General features: G+C 38.2%; 1 protein-coding gene across 4 annotated transcripts in view; it reads left to right on the forward strand.

The window, feature by feature from the left end:
* The window catches only part of KCNU1 (potassium calcium-activated channel subfamily U member 1), a 163,567-nt gene that overhangs the window by 23,011 nt on the left and 116,921 nt on the right, over window positions 1-23,635 (forward strand). The window contains exons 3-10 of one of the 4 annotated variants that reach the window (XM_047717060.1): window positions 9,123-9,184; window positions 10,290-10,380; window positions 11,530-11,641; window positions 12,824-12,899; window positions 14,907-14,982; window positions 20,291-20,461; window positions 21,381-21,472; window positions 23,319-23,429. In XM_047717060.1, coding sequence (XP_047573016.1) covers window positions 9,123-9,184; window positions 10,290-10,380; window positions 11,530-11,641; window positions 12,824-12,899; window positions 14,907-14,982; window positions 20,291-20,461; window positions 21,381-21,472; window positions 23,319-23,429 — 791 coding nt within the window. Of the gene's footprint in view, window positions 1-9,120; window positions 9,185-10,289; window positions 10,381-11,529; window positions 11,642-12,823; window positions 12,900-14,906; window positions 14,983-16,098; window positions 16,684-20,290; window positions 20,462-21,380; window positions 21,473-23,318; window positions 23,430-23,635 lie in introns of those variants that run through there. The other 3 variants (XM_047717061.1, XM_047717062.1, XM_047717063.1) reach the window with 3 other exon arrangements.

The following is a 23,635-nucleotide window of genomic DNA, read 5'->3' on the forward strand; positions in this document are numbered from 1 at the left end:
TGAGCCAAAGGCAGAGGCTTTAACCCACTGAGCCATCCAGGCACCCCTATAATTCCACTTTTAATAGAATATCATAGACATACTAGGCAAACCAAGTTCAGAACAAATTTTCCATTCTATATTTCCTCTATATATCTCTGCATGTTTTATATCTATATTAAAAAAAAAAAAAAAAAAAGATCTTTGGCATGTTTTCCACCACACCACCCCTCCTTCCTTCCAGAAAGTGTTGAATGAATCTGAACATTCAGTTCCAGATTGCTGTTGTGGTTTTGTTTTGTTTTTTGTTTTTTGTTTTTTTTGTTTTTGGTTTTTTGTTTTGTTTGTTTTTAGCATTATACATCTGGTATAAGAGTTTTTTCTTCATATTTGCTTTAGAGACAAAAATTAATTTTACCAGTTTCATTAGGCACCAGTTTTTCTTACATAACATGCTTTCTGTTTCTGAATGTTGTCTTTTTCTTGAGATTCTCCATTTGCAAGGGAAGGTTTGGATGGTATATGTTCATACCTTGAATGTCCAAAACATTTTTTTTTCCTTGCTGTCACTGGTGAACAACAGTTTTGTTCGGTGGAGGATTTTTGCCTTGTCATCCTTTTTCCTAAAATCTCTGTAAATGCAGTTGTTCCAATATCTTCTAGCACTTAAGGCTACCTGTTAGATATGAAGCTCATGTCTCTAAGCTCCAAGTCTACCCTCTCCTCTCTGCTTTGTGAAATGAGGCCAGGCCTCAGCAATTATACGTGTCCCAGTTTTTCCAACATTGCCAGAACCAGACTCACATCATCTCAGAGGTACCACCACCAGTCAGGTCAAATAGGACCCCACCTCTAGAGTCTGAAACTCAACTCCAAAGGTCACCTCTTTTAAGATGCTAATGTTGATAATCCTGACTTTTTTTTGTTAAACTCCCAGCCAGGCTCTAGGGTGCTTCTTTCACTTACCCTATCTATATTATCCCCCATCTTTTCCTTTTACATTTCCAATCCTCCAGTTCTGTTTAACAGATTTTTAGAATCTCACTGGGAACAGTAATTGTAATTTGACAAAGTTTAATTACATGTTCTCTCTTAATGCTTTCACTGAAGGTCATTTTATCTCTTTTCTCTGTTTTAGCCTCTTATTTTTCTTATACTCCCCATGTAAATGGCATTTTATGTTGTCTGCTAATGTTCATAAATGAAGGTTTAGAATATCTTGTTTATTCTGTTGGCTGCTGTTCATGTTTATAGATACACACATAACTATCCACCAGCTAAATGGGCAGTTTTAAACCCCACTGTGGAAATCTATCCCAATTTACTGGGTGTTTTTCTACACACACACACACACACACACACACACACACATGGGATAATGCTATGGCCAGCAACTCCACAGACAAGGCTTTCTCTGGACTAGGTCTCATGTTTTTCATTTCTCTCTGACTGCTTTCCCAAGTGCTTCTGGGAAAAGTAGTGTTGTTCCTGCTAGCCAAGAGGTCCCCCATCAGCCATGGTGTGGTGACAATCTCCCCCAGGCTCCTCTGGCTTTGTAGCTTCATCTTCAGTGTATGAGCTCAGATGAGGGGGCTTTCTATCCCCTGTCCACTCCCAAACAGTCACTGCTTCCAGGTTTTGCCTCCCCAACCCAAGAGAAATTTACGTCTCCTCTCAGAATTTCCTCCAATTTTTGCCTGACTTACTTTGCAGTGTTCATAAGCTGCTAGCTCCCGATGCCTGTTTTTGATTGGGTATAAATTTTTCTGTTTGTTATATATTATTTCTGGATAATATTCTTTTGGTTTGTGGCATGAGGTCAGTATTGTTCTTAGTTTGAATGAAACTAATTTTTTTTTCTTTTTTGGGGAGGGGGACGGTAATTTCTGTGGGTTGGAGGATTGTAAACATATGGCCTACCATCATCTTTCTGGAAGCCTGTCAGTAAATGATTTATACTTGAAGAATCACTTAGTAAGAGAGAAAAAAAAAATCAGGTGTAAAGAACAGAAAAACATTTCATGGAAACTATTAATAATTATCAATACTGAGATATATGTACATAATTTCCACATATCCACACCCAACATCTGCCCTGAGCTGCAAAATACATTTCTAACTGCTGTTAGACCCAGAAACTTAGTAATATCCCTCCTGACACTTACCATAGATATTAAATGGAACTTACAGTGAGAGCTGAGACCCCAAAGAAATAGATGCCAGGTATTTATACTCTCAGGTATTAAGTAAGCTGCAGCATTGCCACTTACAAACCAACTGGAAGAAAACCAGTTAAAGCTCTTAGCTTGTTACCCAATTACATGCAAATTAGGGTAAGCTAGTTCTTTATATGTTCTAGAAAATAACCTTTTGTCAGATATATCATTTGCTAATATTTCTCCCATTCTGCAGGTTGCCTTTTAGTTTTCTTTATTGTTTCCTTCACTATGCAGGAAATTTTAATTTTGATGAAGTCCCAATATTTTATTTTTGCTTTTGTTTCTCTTTCTTCCAGAGTCCTATCTAGAAAGAAGTCCATGTTAAAAAGGTTACTGCCTCTGTTCTTAGGATTTTTATGGTTTCCAGTCTCACATTTAGGTCTTTAATCTATTTTGAATTTATTTTTTTGTATGGTGTAAGAAAGAAGTCCAATTTCATTCTTTTGCATGTTGCTGTCCAGTTTTCCCAATATCATTTTGATGAAGTTTTAAAATATAGGTGAGGCTTGGTGGGGTGAAGTCCCCAGTCAATGACCAAGAAAGAATTCTTGAGACATCTTTGGTGCAAAATGGTGGTTTATTAAGGCATGGGGACAGGACCCCTGGGCAGGAAGAGCTGCTGCCCTGGGGTTGTGAGGGGTGGCAGGTTATGTACCAGGGGGGTGGGGGAAGTAAGGAAAAGAGAGGTTTCAATAGAACTTGCATATGCTAAAGAGAACCTACAAAATACCAGACACCAGAGGCCTTGCCATTGCCAAGGTTGTTTTGCCCTCAGCAAGGTATTAACATTAAGATGCGTGGGAGATTCCTAAAGAATGTCACATATGTCCCACCCAGGAGTGGGGGTGGGGAAGGTTGGGGAGGTTGGAGGGTGTCAGCTTTGTCCTGTTTGTTGAAGAAGGAAATTAATTTACTATATAGTTGTGGGTTCATTTCTGGGTTTTCTATTCCATTCCATTGATCTAAGTGTCTATTTTTGTGCCACTACCATACTTTTTGATTACTACAGCTTTGTAATAGAACTTGAAGTCCTGAATTGTGATGCCTCCAAGTTGGCTTTTCTTTTCCAAATTTGTGTTGGTGGTTTGAATCTTTTGTGGTTCCATACAAAATTTAGGATTGTTTATTCTATTTCTGTGAAAAATGCTGCTGGTGTTTTGATAGGGATTGTTTTAAATGAGTAGATTGTTTTGGTAGTATAAACATTTAACAATATTTGTTTTTCCAATCCTTGGACATGGAATGTTTTTTCATTTCTTTGTGTCATCATCAATTTCTTTTGTCAGTATTTTATAGTTTTTAGAGTATTGGTCTTTTACCTCTTTGGTTAGGTTTATTCCTAGATATCTCATTGTTTTTCTGTGAAATTGTAGATGGGATTGATTCCTTAATTTTTCTTTTCACTGCTTCATTATCGGTGTATAGAAATGGAATATAGAAATGGAACAGATTTTTGTGCACTGGTTTTGTATTCTGTGACTTTACTGAATTAATTTAATAGTTCTAGGAGATTTTGAATCACGTTGTTTGGGTTCTTTATATAGAGTATCATGTCATCTGCAAATAGTGAAAATTTTACTTCTTCCATGCTGATCTCTGGATGCCTTTTATTTATTTTTGTGTCTGATTGCTGTGGCTAGGACTTCTAGTACTACATTAAATCATAGTGGTGAGACTGGACATTCCTGTCTTGTTCCCAGCCATAGAGGAAAAGTGCTCAGTTTTTCAGCCCTGAGGATGATATTAGCTGTGGGTTTTTCATATAAGATCTTTATTATGTTGAGATATGTTTCTTCTAAACCTACTTTGTTGGGGGTTTTTATCATGAATGGATGCTTTACTTTGTCAATTGCTTTTTTTGCATCTACTGAAATAATTATATCATTCTTATCCTTTCTTTTATTAATGTGGTGTATCATGTTGAGTGACTTTGAATATTGAACCACTTGATTGTGGTGAATGTTTAAAGACCTTACAAAACTCAACATCTGAAAAATGAATAATCCAATTAACAAATGGGTAGAAGACATGAATTTTTTCAAAGAAGACATATGGCTGACCAATAGACACATGAAAAGATGCCCAAAATCACTCATCATCAGGGAAATACAAATCAAAACAACAATGAAATAATCACCTCACAACTGTCAGACCTGCTAAAATCAACAACACAAGAAACAACAGGTCCTGGCAAGGATGTGGAGAAAGGGGAACATTTTTGCACTGTTGGTGGGAATGCAAACTAGTGTAGCCACCCTAGAAAACAGTATGGAGGTTCCTCAGAAAATTAAAAATAGAGCTACACTATGATCCAGCAATTGCACTACTAGGTATTAAAAAAATATATATATATATATGTGTGTGTGTGTGTGTGTGTGTGTGTGTGCGCGCGCACACATACACATTAATCTAATTCAAGGGGATACATGCACCCCATTGTTTAAGCAACATTATCTATAATAGTCAAATTATGGAAATAGTCCAAGTGTCCATCAGCTGACGAACGATGCAATATATATTTACCTGACCATAAAAAAGGATGAAATCTTGCCATTTGCAATGAAATGGATGGAACTAGAGGGTATTATGCTAAGTGAAATAAATGAGTCAAAGAAAAACAAATACCATATGATTTCATGCGTATGTGGAATTTAAGAAACAAAACAAGTGAGCAAAGGGGGAAAAAAAGGGAAGGAGGCAAACCAAGAAACAGATTCTTTTTTTTTTTTTTTTTTTTTTTCAAAAGAAACACTAGTTACTCCAAGTGCAGGGGTCACATAGAGGAAGGGTAAGCACTGAATATCAGACTAAGTATCTTGACCTTGACCTGACTGGTATAAGGAGGCTGATGGGAAAGGAAGGACTTAAGTGGTTTTTTTTTTTTTTTTTTAAGATTTTATTTATTTGTCAGAGAGAGAGGGAGAGAGAGCAAGCACAGGCAGACAGAATGGCAGGCAGAGGCAGAGGGAGAAGCAGGCTCCTGCTGAGCAAGGAGCCCGATGCGGGACTCGATCCCAGGACGCTGGAATCATGACCTGAGCCGAAGGCAGCTGCTTAACCAACTGAGCCACCCAGGCATCCCCAAGAAACAGATTCTTAACTATAAAGAAAAAACTGATGGTTATCAGGGGGAGGTAGGTGGAGGGAATGAATGAAATAGGTGATGGGGATTAAGGAGTGCCCATGATGAGCACTGAGTGATGAATGAAAGTGTTGAGTCACTATATTGCACACCTAAAATCAATGTTACATTGTATGTTAACTAACTTGATTTAAATAAAAATGTTAAAAAAATTAAGTGAAATTGGAAATAGAAGAGGATTTTTTTTCTTTTTTTTTTAATTTTTATTAATTTTATTTTTTATAAACATATAATATATCTTTATCCCCAGGGGTACAGGTCTGTGAATCACCAGGTTTACACACTTCACAGCACTCACCATAGCACATACCCTCCCCAGTGTCCATAATCCCACCCCCCTCCCAAGCCCCCTCCCCCCATCAACCCTCAGTTTGTTTTGTGAGATTAAGAGTCACTTATGGTTTGTCTCCCTCCCAATTCCATCTTGTTTCATTTACGCTTCTCCTATCCCCTTAACCCCCCATGTTGCATCTCCTTTCCCTCATATCAGGGAGATCATATGATAGTTGTCTTTCTCCGATTGACTTATTTCACCAAGCATGATACCCTCTAGTTCCATCCACGTCGTCGCAAATGGCAAGATTTCATTTCTTTTGATGGCTGCATAGTATTCCATTGTGTATATATACCACATCTTCTTTATCCATTCGTCTGTTGATGGACAACTAGGTTCTTTCCATAGTTTGGCTATTGTAGACATTGCTGCTATAAACACTCGGGTGCACGTGCCCCTTCGGATCACTACGTTTGTATCTTTAGGGTAAATACCCAGCAGTGCAATTGCTGGGTCATAGGGTAGTTCTATTTTCAACATTTTGAGGAACCTCCATGCTGTTTTCCAGAGTGGTTGCACCAGCTTGCATTCCCACCAACAGTGTAGGAGGGTTCCCCTTTCTCCGCATCCTCGCCAGCATCTGTCATTTCCTGACTTGTTAATTTTAGCCATTCTGACTGGTGTGAGGTGATATCTCATGGTGGTTTTGATTTGTATTTCCCTGATGCCGAGTGATGTGGAGCACTTTTTCATGTGTCTGTTGGCCATCTGGATGTCTTCTTTGCAGAAATGTCTGTTCATGTCCTCTGCCCATTTCTTGATTGGATTATTTGTTCTTCGGGTGTTGAGTTTGCTAAGTTCTTTATAGATTTTGGACACTAGCCCTTTATCTGATATGTCATTTGCAAATATCTTCTCCCATTCTGTCAGTTGTCTTTTGGTTTTGTTAACTGTTTCCTTTGCTGTGCAAAAGCTTTTGATCTTGATAAAATCCCAATAGTTCATTTTTGCCCTTGCTTCCCTTAAACTATAAGATACCTAGGAATAAACCTAACCAAAGAGACTAAGAATCTATACTCAGAAAACTATAAAGTACTCATGAAAGAAATTGAGGAAGACACAAAGAAATGGAAAAATGTTCCATGCTCCTGGATTGGAAGAATAAATATTGTGAAAATGTCTATGCTACCTAAAGCAATCTACACATTTAATGCAATTCCTATCAAAGTACCATCCATTTTTTTCAAAGAAATGGAACAAATAATCCTAAAATTTATATGGAACCAGAAAAGAACTCGAATAGCCAAAGGAATATTGAAAAAGAAAGCCAAAGTTGGTGGCATCACAATTCTGGACTTCAAGCTCTATTACAAAGCTGTCATCATCAAGACAGTATGGTACTGGCACAAAAACAGACACATAGACCAATGGAACAGAATAGAGAGCCCAGAAATAGACCCTCAACTCTATGGTCAACTAATCTTTGACAAAGCAGGAAAGAATGTCCAGTGGAAAAAAGACAGCCTCTTCAATAAATGGTGTTGGGAAAATTGGACAGCCACATGCAGAAAAATGAAATTGGATCATTTCCTTACACCACACACGAAAATAGACTCAAAATGGATGAAGGATCTCAATGTGAGAAAGGAATCCATCAAAATCCTCGAGGAGAACACAGGCAGCAACCTCTTCGACCTCAGCCGCAGCAACATCTTCCTAGAAGAGGATTTTTAAAACAAGTTCTGTTATGACAGAGGTGTGGGAGAGCTTTTGTCTCATGTCAAGCCTAAGGAAAGGCGCTTTGAGAGGTTCCACTCAGAATTTTCAGTTTGCATCTTTTGGAATGCTGGGGACACAGAGGACTGACATCTGGCTCATTTGTGATAAGGGGCCATTGAGCTAGTTGCTCTAGGCAGAAATTGTCACACTGAAGATAATCTGTCCTTCCACTGTTTGTTGAGGCAAAGAATGCTAGACTTTTTCCCAGAGCCAGATTTGGGTCACATGTAAGAGTCTTATCTGCTCAAGTAGGCATCTGGAGGGGTACACGACCCAGCAGAATAAAGGCATGTGACGTGTACCGAGAAAAAAGTTGTGAGCAACCAGTTCGAGAACATGTTTCCACCCAATTCAAGGGAACTGCAAATGGGACCCTTAGTGATTAAGTATTATCCCTACTGCAGTCCTTCTCCCTGCTCCCCTTGCATTCCTGATCCCCTTTATCTTGCTTAACTTTATTTTCCTAGCATATAACTGCTAACATATCATGCAAGTTACATATCAGTTGTCTTTATTTATTGCCTACACTGTAAGATCCATAAAGGCAAGGATCTTTTGTATATGCTGTTCACTGATAGATCCCCATCACCAGAATAATATTTGGGTCATGATAGGTACTAAAAAAATGCTCGTTAAATTTGAATATGAATTGAATTGGTATCTCCCAAGAGCAATGAAACAGCCCATACAAATAAACATTAAACACCTCCCATTCTCAGAGCTCCAGGGTGAGAGCCTACCGATCCAACAGCAGTCAAGTCCAGCATTTCCTCTTCTGACCTCCCTCTTCTGTTTACTCTCTGACACTGACCTACAATTCTAGAGCCACCAGAGGTAGGCTAGTCTATGGACAACTAGAAGTAAAAACTCAGAAAGGGTTAATAGAGAGGAAACCAACCCCTTTTCCCAATATAGGTAACCTGCTCAAGGAACACCTGAGGTGAAAGGGAGTAAAGCTTTAATTATAACAAAATTCAATTTTATTATTAGTATTACCAACACTACACTGGACTGAACATAGAAAAACAAATGGTTCAGAAACTAAGAATGACTGGAGGAAGGTTAATGTACCTTAAGTTGATCTGAAAAGTTATGGAGGCTGCAAAATGTTTCATCCAAATGCCTTGATGGTTTTGAAGGGGTAAATTTCTGATTACATTCTGCCAGCTCTGCTTCTTTGACAAACAAAGCACATTTCTGTGTTAAATGCACTCAGTTTTCTTTTTCTTACATACAGCACATTCCCTCCTGTCAAAATCCTGACTATCCTTTAAATGGACATGTTGGGACTGTTTCTTCTCAGTATCACAAGCAATTCTCATCCAGAGCCTCATCCTATAGCCCTGATTTTTGCATGTAATAAAGTGTGTAACACATATTAAGCACTTCATAAATGCTTGATGAGTGAAGGAATGAATAAATGATAGGACTTCTTGAAATCAGAAGGCTTTATGAGCAGTATGAGGGACAAGCTGTTTATTCTTAAGTTTGTGGGAATTAACATGATGTAAGTAAAATGAGTGGGTGCTTGTCATTTACTGAATGCTCAGGAAAGTTCCAATCAATTTTTCTTCAATGAGTGCATGCTAATGGAAATGAATGTGTGAAAAATGGCTACGTATATATAGGTAAGGTTAAAAGAGAAAATACAATTTTTTTAGTTTGTTTATTCATCTCTATATCAAGAAAATTATTTGTACATTGGTCCTTCTTTTCTTTTTCTTTGCAGGTGATCCTTGTATTTGTACTAAGCATTGGGTCTCTTATAATCTATTTCATCAACTCTTCTGAGTAAGTAAAATCCCCAGTTACCCTTGTCTCCTATGTCAGTAGGTTGCCAGCTAATCTGGAATTTTCTGTCAGGAATAATGCTTACCATGCTTTTAGATATACACACATACAAACTTATAAAAAATGGTAAGCGTTCCCCACCACCAAGAAGCATTACACCCAATTCCACAAAAAAATACGCAAGTTTCCCCTGTATCCTATGACCGTGCATTGCTAGGGGCTGGGGTACTGGACACAGGTCTATTCTAGAATCTCTGAGACTGGAAGCCTCCAGCTGTGGTCTCCATCCTTGGACCCTTGGTCTCCATTTAGGAGGGTGTTCTATGCCTTTGGAGTCTCTATGTGTTGAAACAGAAATTCTGCAGTTGTTTCAGGGTTTCTCATAGGCTTCAAACAACTTTGGATGGTTTTGAGAAAGGCAAATGCTACACCTAACCTGGGATAAAGGTGCTTGTTATTGTCTGCTCTTCTCTAATGCCAATCTCTTCTCTATGCCCAAGTTAGAATGGTTTCTTGGACACAACCCAATCTAATATGAACTCCACACTGATCAGCTGGGAATTATATTTGATTTCCAGCTAAAGTAAAATTAGGATTACAGGGCCACTGAAGTAGGGCAATTTTAGAAAGCCTAGGGAAACTAGCAGCATTTGTTTTGTGGACTCCCTACTGATTTTAGGAAATTTTCCCTAAATTTGGGTTCAGATCAATCCATTTGACTTAGAGTAGCTCTGTACCAGAAAGGTACAAAAGCCAGAATGTCCTGGCTGTATAGATGGTTTTGCTAAACCAAGAAGAGCCACATAATCTTTACACCCCTGAATCCTCATTGATAAAGCAGAAATAGAACCAGTAAGCTCTGTGAAAGGAAGAGCAGGTAATTGTCCTGTTATTTTCAGCTCTGTGTGCAGTCTGTGGTTTTGTTTGTGCATACCTCTCTTCCCAAGAGAAAAGTAATTTCCTTATGATGTGAATTTAAGTGTCTTGGATTAACCATTCATGGTGAATAAATAGAACATTGACTACACTTTCTCTTCATTTGGGCTTGTATAGTCAGAACTTTTAAAATGTACATCTTTATACATTGCTTTTGTTTCTTTTCCAGTCCTGTTGGAAGCTGTTCTTCATATGAAGACAAAACCATCCCTATTGATTTGACTTTCAATGTGTTCTTTAGTTTCTATTTTGGGTTGAGAGTAAGTATCTATGGAAAGTGGGAATAAACAGATGAACACAACAGGTGCAACCCAAAGAGGTCTGTATGTGCCTTAGTTGTACAATCTTTCTATGTTTTCAGGCTCTAAAACTAGAGGGTCTGTGCCCTAAATTGTCCAATATATAAAGAGGCATGAAAACTCTCTCTCGTACTTGAAACTGTATCTAGGCCAAAAATCCCAATGCAAATGAAAATGATTCTTTTTTAAATATCACACCCTGTCACACTGTCCTCCTTATTGGCTTCCCACCTACCACAGAGAAAGCTTTACTAATAACCACAAGCTAGCAAACGTGAGTAATAGCCTCTGAAGACGTCACTGGTTCCACTGATGCCACTGATGGCATATGTGCCATATAACTATATAAAATAGTTTCATATCTTTGTTTCAATTTTTGTTATACATTTATTAAATAGTTCTCTCATTCTGCAGGCATTTATTGGGGATCCATCCTAGAACTAGATTTCATTGTATTTATCCATCCCATGTTTATGGGAGACTCTGTGTGTGTGTGTGTGTGTGTGTGTGTGTGTGTGTGTGTGTGTGTGTGTGTTTATGACCTTCCTTCAAAACTCTGACCACACTGACCATCAAAATCTTTTTACAGTAATCTTCCTCTGGAACTGCTTACTTTCCTAATATAAATAGGGAAGCTCAGACACAGAGTTTGGCCAGTCAAGCTTTTAGATAGTTGTACTTTTACCATTGAAGGCCATCCTAAATCTTTATTGTTCATAAATAGGAGGCTTTATCAATGCAATTATAGAAATCAGAAAGCAATCTAGGAGCAGCAAGAAGGTCAAAGTGTTTATTCTGAAGTGTGAAAGTTAAGATCTGGTGAGTAAAATGGATTCATGTTCATTTATTGAACACCCACTAAAGGTACTGTCCTTATGTCTATATGAATATATGTGTATTTATCTATACTAACATATTCATCTGTATAGCTATCTGTGTGTGTGTGTGTGTGTGTGTGTGTGTGTGTGTGTGTGTGTGTGTCTGCTTATAATAGAATGAGATCAAAGCTTCACTGGGTGAGTGAAATGTAGCTGAATGCAGCCACTCTTAGGTTCATTTTAAAATTCTTGAGGGTAACAGAATTTGGAGTCTTTTGTTTCTATTTCATAGTTTGTGGCAGCTGATGACAAGATCAAGTTCTGGTTGGAGATGAATTCAATTGTGGACATCTTTACTGTTCCACCAACCTTTATTTCTTATTATTTGAAGAGTAACTGGCTAGGTAAGTGTGTTGTGGGAATTAGGATCAAACTCTCAAAAAAAAAAATCTTCTACATTCACTCATAAGGATCCTTCATTTTTCTTTAAAGCCTAAATGCTATTTAAAATTTTTCTCGTCATGATTAGATAGTTTTGTAATATATTTTCAGCACTTATTTTTTTAACCTCAGTGCCTGATAGTGTACCTGATGCAGAGTAAGTGACAGTATTTATTTATTGTTTACTGTTTACTGACTGGCTCATCCACAACCCAAGAGGTGAGGCCCAGACATCCCATCCTCCTGCAGCACCTTTATGATGCTGAAATTCCACAGGGACTGGAAGACATGAAAAGCATCTCTGGATCTTTAAAAACTCTAAATCTTCCTATCTGGATAGGCTGTGACATGTTAGACATTTACCTAATTATTTTGTCTTCAATGTAGATGTAGGGATAGCACGTGAGAATTAGATGGCTTTTATCAGATTTTATGGAATTTGTACTATTATCTATTACCTGTCAAATATTCTTTGCCATCCCAGTTCTCAAATTATGTAAAGTAAAACATCACGTGAAAAGTGAGAAGAAGGGGCGCCTGGGTGGCTCAGTGGGTTAAAGCCTCTGCCTTCGGCTCAGGTCATGATCTCAGGGTGTTGGGATCGAGCCCCGCATCAGGCTCTCCACTCAGTGCGGAGCCTGCTTCCCCCTCTCTCTCTGCCTGCCTCTCTGCCTACTTGTGATCTCTCTCTGTCAAATAAATAAGTAAAATCTTTGAAAAAAAAAGTGAGAAGAAGATCGTAGAGATTCTATAGTGAGAAGTTTAAGTGGTTTATGAGTCATGGACTGTCTGTTCTAAAGAGGAGTTCAATAGAGTTAGATGTTGAGTCGTGTTTATGATACGTGAGCCATGCTTCCGCAGGCTTTATATTATTAGCTCAACAGCCCTATGAGGTGGGTACTTATAATTCCCATTTTGCAGATGAGGAACTAGGAAAGTTAAGGGAACTGCTTTAGATTATACCAGCTGTTTAGTGTCAGGGTCAGAATTTGAGGTAGAGGTCATGCTCCCAAACCTGTGGTGTCTTACATTGTATTTGAGCATCTAGAAGAAGAGTATAAATAGTCCCAATTGTGTTATAACACAGAGTTCTCCCTGAAGTGACCCTCTCCTTTTGGCGATTTCTCCTTTTGATTGCTTTGTAGGTTTACGGTTCTTAAGAGCTTTGCGACTGCTAGAACTCCCTCAAATCCTGCAAATTCTCCGAGCCATCAGAACCAGGTAAGTGCTAGCCCTGCCTTAAATACTGCTTGCTTGCTGGTTTGGATTAGGAAATTAAAATGTAAACTGAACCTTCAACTTATTTCCCATCAGAATTTCAGTGCAAATCCCATGAAATCCCTTAGCTCCCAAGACACTATCTACTCCCTCCCTCCCATTGTATTACTATCATATGGTGGCTGAGAAGTTTGCCATCACTTGGAAGAGTGTGTTTTTTCTTTGTTTTGCAGAGCTACAATGTGTAAGTCCATTTACACTTTAATTCTGCCTCTCCCCTCAAAAGAGTTTTAAAATAATAGTAATTCACAGGCTTTGGTTCTACCTACCTGCTATCATGACTCACTTCTCTTCTGTCTAGGAATGTAAGATCAATTTCTCTGAGCATGAGGTAACCAGTAGCAGCCGTGAAATTGCTTACAAAAATAGAACCACCTAATTATCTAAAAAAAAAAAAAAAGTTCAAAGTACCTGGAACAGCAATACTTCTAAAGTTTTAAGCAGTTTGGTTTAATGTTACCTATTAAAAATCTTCATGCTTCTATGTTCTCGCTAGAAGCATCAAATTTTATAGGCCAGGTGGATTTCACTGCTAAGTGTTCAAGCAGTCGGGACTAGGCTGTTCTTGTGTAACAGGTGGCCCTACCTGAAAACCATAGAGATTTCAGCTAAACTCTAGAGCTTTACTTTAGTAAATAGGAGCTTGTCTGATCACTTTCACTCAAAGATCCTGGTGTGAGCTTAGCAATATAAAACATTTCTGTGATTGACTCAAAATTCCATTTTACAAACCCATTCTCTGGATTCCTAGGATACTGTGCTTTGTACTGTTACTTTAGACAATGTAGAAATGTATCAAATGCATTTTATGATGATAAACATATTTTTTTTTTATTTTTATTTTTTAGATTACATTTATTTATCTGTCAGAGAGAGAGAGAGGGAGAGAGAGCGAGCACAGGCAGACAGAATGGCAGGCAGAGGCAGAGGGAGAAGCAGGCTCCCTGATGAGCAAGGAGCCCAATGTGGGACTCGATCCCAGGACGCTGGGATCATGACCTGAGCCGAAGGCAGCTGCTTAACCAACTGAGCCACCCAGGCATCCCAATAAACATATATTTTTAAAAGTAATATAATATCAGGCTAGTGGATGTCATAGCAATGTGTAAAGGTTTTGAACAGAGTGTGTGACTGGCTATGTTCAGAGCTGGGCATCTCAGACCCCTAATGTGTATATGAATCAAGCAGAGGATGCAAATCTATAATCAGAGGTGGAGTCTGGGATCTTGCACTTCTAATAATGCTCCCAGGTAAGTATACCATTGCTTCTGGCACAGAAGAGTAGCCAGATTTTATGCACTACTAGATATTTACCCTAAAGATACAAATGTGGTGATCCAAAGGGACATGTGCACCTGAATGTTTATAGCAGCAGTGTCCACAATAACCAAACTATGGAAAGAACCTAGATCTCCATCAAAAGATGAATGGAAAAGAAGATGTGGTATATATTCACAATGGAATACTATGCAGCCATCAAAAAACACAAATCCTGCCATTTGCAATGATGTGGATGAAAATAGAGGGTATTGTGCCAAGGGAATAAGTCAATCAGAGAAAGACAAATATCATTTGATCTCTCTGATATGAGGAATTTGAGAGTCAGGGTGGGGGTTTGTGGGGTGAAGGGATGGAAAAAAATGAAACAAAATGGGACCAGGGAGGGAGACAAAGCACAAGAGTCTCTTAATCTCAGGAAACAAAGAGAGTTGCTGGGAGGTAGGGGGTAAGGATAGGGTGGCTGGGTTATGGACATTGGGGAGGGTATGTGCTATGGTGAGTGCTGTGAAATGTGTAAGGCTGATGATTCACAGGAATGTATCCCCGGGGCAAATAATACATTATATGTTTAAAAAAAAAAAAAAAAAGAGTAACCAGACTTTAGAGGACAGGGTATTGTTTTCCTGGAACCCATCAGAGCTTACCAGTTTTTTGTCTTTCTTCCTCTAGCAATGCAGTGAAGTTTTCCAAACTGTTATCAATAGTCCTTAGTACCTGGTTCACAGCTGCAGGATTCATTCACTTGGTAAGCATCTCATCAAACTCTCTAATCTTGCTGGTCAGCATGAATATCTTTTCTTTTAAAAATGCAGGCAAACATTCTGAACTCCTGTCTTGTTGTATAAGGTTTATCACTTCACATTCCCTTTGTGGGTCTTCTACACCTCCATATTTTTCACAAATACATGTTGCTTGTACTCAAGGTATCTATGTTCCTTCTTTCAACTTTCAAAACTTGTTCTCAGGAAAGGATCTAACAAGCTTACCCTTCAAAAGAATAAGCAATAGGTGAATCGTATTGCTATATCTTCATAGAGGTCTCAGCATTTTACAAAAGAATAAAAAGTCAAAGAAATGAAGGCAAGAGATTTTCACACTAATGAAGGTGGAGAGTTGTGGGAGAGGAATTGGTGAGTTGCAAAGGAGAGCTTTAGGGCTTTCTTAGTTCTCCTGAAATCAATCTGCATATATAGCTGCCTCCTTTGCCTGTAGGAAAGGCTCATTCTTATCTCACATAATCGACATTGTAATAAATAGATTTCAACCATAAGGAACAAACTCCTGGACTTTATTGCTTGAGGACAGTTGAGGAACAGTCATTTAAAATGCAAAAATTGAGGGCGCCTGGGTGGCTCAGTGGGTTAAGCCGCTGCCTTCGGCTCAGGTCATGATCCCAGGTCCTGGGTTCAAGCCCCACATCGGGCTTTCTGCTCAGCGGGGAGCCTGCTTCCTCCTCTCTCTCTGCCTGCCTCTCTGCCTACTTGTGATTTCTCTCTGTCAAATAAATAAATAAAATCTTTAAAAAAAATAAAAAAAATAAAAAATAAAAAATAAAAAATAAAATGCAAAAATTGAAGGAGGATCCTAAAAGCAGAGGTCTTTGAGAAAAACAAAACAAAAAATAAATACAGAAAGCGTCTTTTCCCTTTGAGCCCTTCTTTCAAAATTAATTAAAACATTAACAATAAAAGAAATTGAAATTACCATCTTGAGCTGTCAAGCAAAATGTCAAACACCCAATGCAAACCATGATATGAACCTTTCAGAAATCTGAAACCAGCCATATCCTTCCTCAGTCCTCAAGCAGGAGAGAAATTGCACTGAGAGAATATCACAGCCATCCAAGCAGATTCTGGATCTAGAGGATTGCACCTGGATGCATGGGCCTACCATGGGAGCAGCAATCATCAGTGTCCTCAAGACCCATTGGTCATCGCAGGATGGTAGGCAAGAGAATGCTACAGGAGAAACCATGGTAACAGAAAGTTTTCATCTTCAGTAGAAATTCCAATGAAGGACTCTTAGGCTGAATGTGACCTATCAACATATTTTATTTGACCTAATTAGTTTGTGTTTTCTGTTCTTTTTCTTTTTTTTTTTTTAATTGCTTTCTCACTTATATTGGTGAGCTCACATAAAAGTTCAGATTTCTGGATTCTTTGGGGAAATACAAAGTTCTGGCAATCCACTCTACCATGATCACCAACAGTCCTAGTTGAAGACTAGCTGCTCCCTGTTAATAGCATGAGCTCTTGGGTTGGACAGTTTCTACCAGGCTCACTTGAATCAAAGTCTCTTGCTCGTCCTTTCTAAACATGTGAACACGTGCCCTTTTTGGGCATTTGTTGGGCATCTAGTCTCCTAGGTGAGGAGACCTCCAGAGAAGGATGCATGCAGAGGAAGATGGAGAAGCAACCAGATGGCTTGTGATGTAAGGGGATTCACTATATGTAACCCCAACATCTGTTGAAAACCTAGAAGAGCTAGATCCCAGAGCAAAGAAAATGGCAGATTTTCTTGGGGGAGGATATTTGAAATGACATACCATAATGAAAGCTATAATTGTCATAGCTCACCATCTTCACATGTACTTACTGGCCTTCAGCTAAAAGTTGATATCATTAAAAGGTGAGTATTAACCAGAAAGTAATCAGGATGATGCACATGCTTAAATTAGGCCAAAAATAGCAAGGATGTATGGTGGAGAACAGACAGACATCAGTATAATGACAGTTTTTTAATGTAACTTTTAGAAGAATAACAATTACGAGATAATTTGTCCAAGGAAACAAAGGAAAAGTTAAGAAACAAAACGCATCCATATTTGAGAAAAAAATGCAAATAAAAGGCTTTGAAAACTAAAAATACAAATTCAAAAAATACATAAAGTTTGAAATAAAGGATTATTAATCAGTAGCAGGAGTTGGAAAAATGGCCTGAATAATATCAGAGAAAAAGGACAAAGTATTATCAGAGCTGAAAATTACATTAGAGGGAACCAAAATGTAATCAATGTGACAGAAACATGCTTAGGAACATGGTAGACAGTTTTACGATGAAAACACTGATGTGGAAAAGAACAAAGGTACTCCAAGCAATGTTGATTGAACAGACTATAGAATTAGTGTTCCTGAGGAAAAGGACATGGCAAATGGCGCCAGAAAAATGCTTTAAAATAAAGTCTTGAATCTGTGGGCTAGAGGGTATACTGTATCCCAGGAAAAATGACCCTGAATTACATAATCCAACCAAATTCTGGAGTAGTTTAAGGATACTCCTTTAAGGATAAGGGGAGAATCCTTTAAGGATAAGGGGAGAATCCAAGCAGAAGAAAGTGAAGTCTATATAAGGGGAAGATATGAAAACCAGCCTCAGATTTCTTATCACCATCAATCAATACCAAAGTTGTTAGAGTTGGGTCTGCAAAGTTGTGTGAAAATATAACCTATCCTGTCGTTTTAAACACTCAAGAGAAAAGTAGCACCCATGAATCCCTTTTAAAGGTATACCATGAGAGACTGTGGACTCTAAGAAACAAACTGAGGAGGGGAGGGGGGTGGGGGGATGGGTGAGTCTGGTGGTGGGTACTATGGAGGACACAGATTGCATGGAGCACTGGGTGTGGTGCATAAACAATGAATTTTGGAACACTGAAAAAAATAAAAATAAAATAAAATAAAATAAAAATAGATTTTGATGGGAAAATCCAGCCACATAGGAGATGAATCAAAACCAGAAACTCAAGAAAGAAGAAAACATGGTATAAAGTAGTGTTGGTGATTAGTGAATGAATTAGAAGTAGGCTAAGATATAACTGGGGGAATTATGGCTGCAGACTATACACACTTGTACAATATAAAGATAACATAACTTGTGCCCATGGTGAGGAGGTAAGAGGAGATGGGAGAGCATCCTTGTGTCCTCCTCTATAGAATCTCTTTTCCAAAGTTGAACAACATGAAGTTTTAAAAGATAGCATTTGTTTTGAAAGATGGAGTTAAAAATAGAAAATAATTCCGTATCTTGACATTGGTCCATAATCCCTTACCTTAACTTAGCTTATTTCCCATCTGAGACTGATGGGTCTACGCTCCCAAGGTTAGAAGAAAGAGCAGAGTGGACAAGTAGGCCAGCGGGAGGCTGCCAAATCTGTGAGAGGTGCTGGGAAGGAAAGAGGGGAGGAGGACGAATCACTAAATACTCCCAAAGAGGGAGAGCTAAACCTTAAAGAGCGATTTAACTTGTGAAGGAGATTTCCAGGTTGAAATATATTTAGTTTTCGTTTATATAAAATGTGTCAGGAGAGGATTGAACCCCTGTCCTGAGATGATGCTATAAAAGACACTATGGAGTTTTAGCTTGAAATTATCTCAAGCAACTCTTTTAATCCTGGGGGTGGGTATATATATATATGATTTAAATACATATATATGACTTAATCTGTGTGGTTTAAACTGGTTTTCTTATAATATACTAGTCTTAGAAAATAGTGAAGACTCAGGAAGTTAGTGGAAGCAGATTAGTAGACTTTGCAACAAAATCCACTGCCAGCGATGAGAGTTAAATATAGATGTACGATCCCTTCCTTATTTTGGAGTAGGATATTATAGGAGTCCATATGCTTAACCTACTCATCAAATTTAAGAAAAGGTCACTTTTAGGGGCACCTGCATGGCTAAGTAAGCGTAAGGTAAGCGTCTCATTTCAGCTCAGGTCATGATCTCAGGGTCCTGGGATCAAGCCCCGAATTGGCCTTCCCACTCCCTCTCCCTCTGCCCCTTCCCCATCCCTGCTTGATCTCTCTCTCAAATAAATAAATAAAATCTTAAAAAAAAAAAAAACTTAAGAAAAAGTCGCCTTTTTTTTTTTTTAAAGATTTTATTAGAGAGAGCACTAGAGAGAGCTCAAGGGGTCAGAGGAAGAGGGAGAAGCAGGCTCTCTGCGAAGCAGGGAGCCTGATGTGGGATCAATCTTAGGACAGACTATGAAATTGAACAGACTATAAAATTAGTGTTCCTGAGGAAAAGGACACGGCAAATGTGGAATCATGACCCGAGCCTAAGGCAGATGCTTCACCAACTAGCCACCCAGGTGCACAGAAAAGGTCACTTTTAAAAAGTGATCAAATACCTGAATAAAAATTGTTATTTCTGATTTCTGTTTCAGTTCTTAACACTGAAACAAAAAACCTACTTTCACCAAGCATCTCTAACATTTTATCATTTTTGTGCAAAATAGAAATGGAAAACATAGGAAATAGGTAAGCTATTTGGGAAAAAGAAGTCTAAAAATGGAAAAAGGAAAGTTGTATACGTTATGTAATTATTGTTTGTTATGTATGGTATATATCATATTTATAACTTTATGTATATACTATAAACATGAAGTATAGTGCCATTGCCTAAGTTACTCATTTTATTTAATATAAGAAAGATAATCTAATAAATTTAGTTTTCTTAAAATGTGAAGACTTAGGGAGAAATCAGAGGAAATATTCTTCAGAGTTTTTTTGTTTAATCACTGAAAAGTTTTTGTTTTGTTTTGTTTTGTTTTGTTTTTGGAGGTGGGGAATGACCTGGAAAACTTGTTTATTTGTTTTTCCTTAGACACTAGCCTTCATGTGCTTAAGCTCATCGAAATGAAGTGCTCATGTAAGGGCTTCCTCCTTTTTATAAGTGCTTCTTTTTTAATGATAAACCTGAGCGGGTGGAAAATGAGAATAAATAATAATTGTCAATCTGAGAACTTTGGAGTCTCATGACTCTCAGATTCGATGATTTGACCAAGGGAAGAGAAAGATGTGTGCTGCCAGTCCTCTGCTGGAGCACTCCAAATGTGGGCTCAAGCTACATGTCACCTCAGGGTTCAGCAGTTATCACAATGAAGTAAAACAAGACTTCATAATCACGACCCACACTTTGCAAACCCTTCAGTGCAACCTGGGAATCACCTAATACTTCATTTGGATTGAATTAACTGTTTTGCCTATTCTTTATAAACTTTCCCTTGGATTCCATTCAGAGACCTTTTCTGAATCTCCTCTCTTTGCACAGGTGGAAAATTCTGGTGATCCCTGGCTCAAAGGTAGAAATTCACAGAATATATCATATTTTGAGTCTATTTACCTGGTCATGGCAACAACGTCAACTGTTGGCTTTGGAGATGTGGTAGCCAAGACATCCCTAGGACGGACCTTCATCATGTTTTTCACTCTGGGGAGTTTGGTGAAGAATATTTTTATTATCCTTACTAACCAAAAACATGTAGTTAATGGTGAGAAATAAAACAATAAAGGCTTGAGAATGAATGTTGCATTATTCAGAGCAGGTGTCAGATGAAATGGAAAGATATTTAGAGCACATATTTTCCAAACTGCACCCCCTGGAGTGCATGACATAATTGCTTGATGGATAAAGATGAGGATGGCAGATGGAGAGCAGACTTTCCCTATTACCCTCTCACTGAATTGAGCAACCTTGTATTCCTTAATCTTTGGCCGTCAAACTAAAGTCTTTATTCCAAAGAGGAAGAAGGGCATTTGAGATTTGATTTGAAGAAAATTCTGTTCTTTCCAGACCAAATGAGTAAGCTCTCTCTGAACTAGCATTCTATTTCAGATATGTAAATATCTGTACTTGGTTCAGGAGTGTGTCTTAGACAAAGGAAACCTCCTTTTCTTTTAGTGACTTTAATTTCAATCCCTTAAAAACCATTAACAGAATTCTCTACTCTACCTTGCCGATACTCCTCTATCCATATTGCTACATCCCTCATTTCATTCATTTTTCCTGAATCCCTTTTTGTCCCACATGCTTTATTTTTTTCTAAGGCCTCAAGAAGTACCAACTCAAAGAGACAGGAAGGCAGGTAGATGTGACTAGGCAGGCAGGAAGTTGGCCTTATTGCTTGTCTTTGCTTGCATCATTTCGAATGCTGCAAAGCACTTTATTCTATTTAAACAAATCCAAAGGTTGAAGTAAGGAAGAAAAATCGCCTTAATCTGTCTTTTAAAAACAGTTCATAGTCATACCCCTCCTAAATAAGAGAAAGTTTTAGGTACCTTCTTTCTCCTTTATAATCTCAGAAGTTTGGACTACCCTTAGAAATAAAGACACCTAAGATTTTATTTGCTGGTCATTTTAGGTCCTATTTGCAAATTATGTCCCTGAAATGGTGGAACTTTTTGCTAACAAGAGGAAATACACCAGTGCCTATGAAGTAGTCAAAGGGAAGAAGTAAGTATAGCTTTCAAGGATAATTTCTACAGTTTGAGAAATCCTACTAGTCACATATCCCTTTCTAAACACCTATTCCCTGTCGTAGGTGAATATCTTGGCAAGGTCCTTCATTTAGCCAAGAGGTTTATGCTAAAATAAATACCAGAAGAAGATATTTACTATTTGATAATCACTGCTGTATAGATGCTTAGCCCATAGTAAATCAACTAAAATGACAGATAATGTTGTCATTTCCTGTCAAGTATTGATTATAGCAACATTTCTACATTCCCCTATCACTAACTCTTCTCTTACATCTATTACTAATTGTCCTATTCATTTTGATCATACGGTCAACTTATGGCTAACCTCACATAATGGTTCAAATTAAAACCGCAGTTCACATTTAAAATAATGACTTCAATTCTATTGTCTTGGCCCATATTCCCCTCTGCCATATGGGGGCTCGTTCACAGGCAGAGCTTTGCTAGGGGGACGAACAACTTCCACAGTTTCTATAACACTTCGTAGATCAACTGTTTTGTCCATGTCACAGCCACCTGTTCCAGATGGGAAACAGAGCTGGAGTTGTTTTTTAACCTATTTCTCTGTGATGTGTTACTTCAGTTTCCATTATGGTTTTCACATCTAAGAAGGAGAGAATGGATTGGAGATCTTTAATTTGAAGGAGTTCTTTTTTTATTTAGTCTCCATCTGCTGTAGAGGAAACAGGTACAGTGCAGAGAAACTCTCTTGAAGTGGTCTCAGCACAATTGGACGAAAACCAAGATTGACCTAGGAGTCTGAAGGGGAAAGTAAAAACTAGTAATGATGATGATGATGATGATGAAATGAGTGAAAAACAAATATTGAAAAGAGTGAAATGAACTAGATAAGCCAAAGTCTAATCCAATTTATTGCAGGAAAGGGATGCGGAACACATGCCAAAGTAGCCCAAAAGGTCTGGAAAATTTAAGGTTAAGTTAGGCCAAATGTACACTTTTGGTTTCCTTAAACGAGTAATAGAGGGGAAGATATCTTCTTTAAATGCATGAAACCCAAGGAAAAGGACAGCTGTTTCTCCTTGTAAAAGTTACATGCGGAGATTTTTGCACCTGTCCTAGATATCTCTCCATTGGACTCACTTTTTTATAGGGACTAGCTAATTTGTTTTTTTTTTTTTTTATTATTCATTTGACAGACAGAGATCACAAGTAGGTAGAGAGACAGGCAGAGAGAGAGGAGGAAGCAGGCTCCCTGCTGAGCAGAGAGCCCGATGCGGGGCTCGATCCCAGGACCCTGGGATCATGACCTGAGCGGAAGGCAGAGGCTTTAACCCACTGAGCCACCCAGGTGCCCCAAGGGACTAGCTAATTTTTGATGTGGAAGAGAAACCACAATGACCTAGAATGAACTGCCACCTCTACCATACTGTTTGACTGTGAGAAAATCAGTGAACCATGCCGAGCCTCTGTTGTTCCTTTGAAAAAAGACTAAATCAGCTAATCAGGAATCAAGTGGAAAGAAAAATCAAGTGAAATAACACATGCACCAGTCCACTATAAGTTATAACAACTATGAAAAACATAGCAATTATGATAGTTATTATTGTGTTCCTGAAAAGCTATGTGTAATTCAAATGTTGGGATTCATATCCAATGTGGGATGAATTGGGAATACAGCAATCTGAGGTTTCTTCTCCTTATTGGACATGCAATCTTCAGTGTTCCTGTTTTTAAAATCTGGGTAATTCAAATACCAGATTGATTTAAAACTAGGTTTAAGCAATTGTCCATCTCTAAATCTTGACAGGAAGATACTTCTGTTCCTCAGATGATCCATCTCACATAGTCTTGCTCCCTAGGTTCATCGTGGTCTGTGGAAACATTACAGTTGACAGTGTGACTGCCTTCCTGAGGAATTTTCTCCGCCATAAGGCAGGAGAAATCAACATCGAGATTGTTTTTCTGGGAGAGTAAGTGTTTCTGTATGGTTCATGAAGTCTAAATTAATTAACATAATTGAAATATGTGTGCATTTTTTTAATGGGAAAAAAATGACCCTTGCAATATTCGAAGAAAAATTAAGAAAGAATAATAAGGACAAAGAAAAGAAAAGGCAATCTTAAAAATCAGAGTTAATCTCAGAGAATATTTTAAAATATATCTTGCCTGGCATTTT

Source organism: Lutra lutra, chromosome 2 (assembly GCF_902655055.1).
Source record: "Lutra lutra chromosome 2, mLutLut1.2, whole genome shotgun sequence".
Taxonomy (NCBI): Eukaryota; Metazoa; Chordata; class Mammalia; order Carnivora; family Mustelidae; genus Lutra; species Lutra lutra.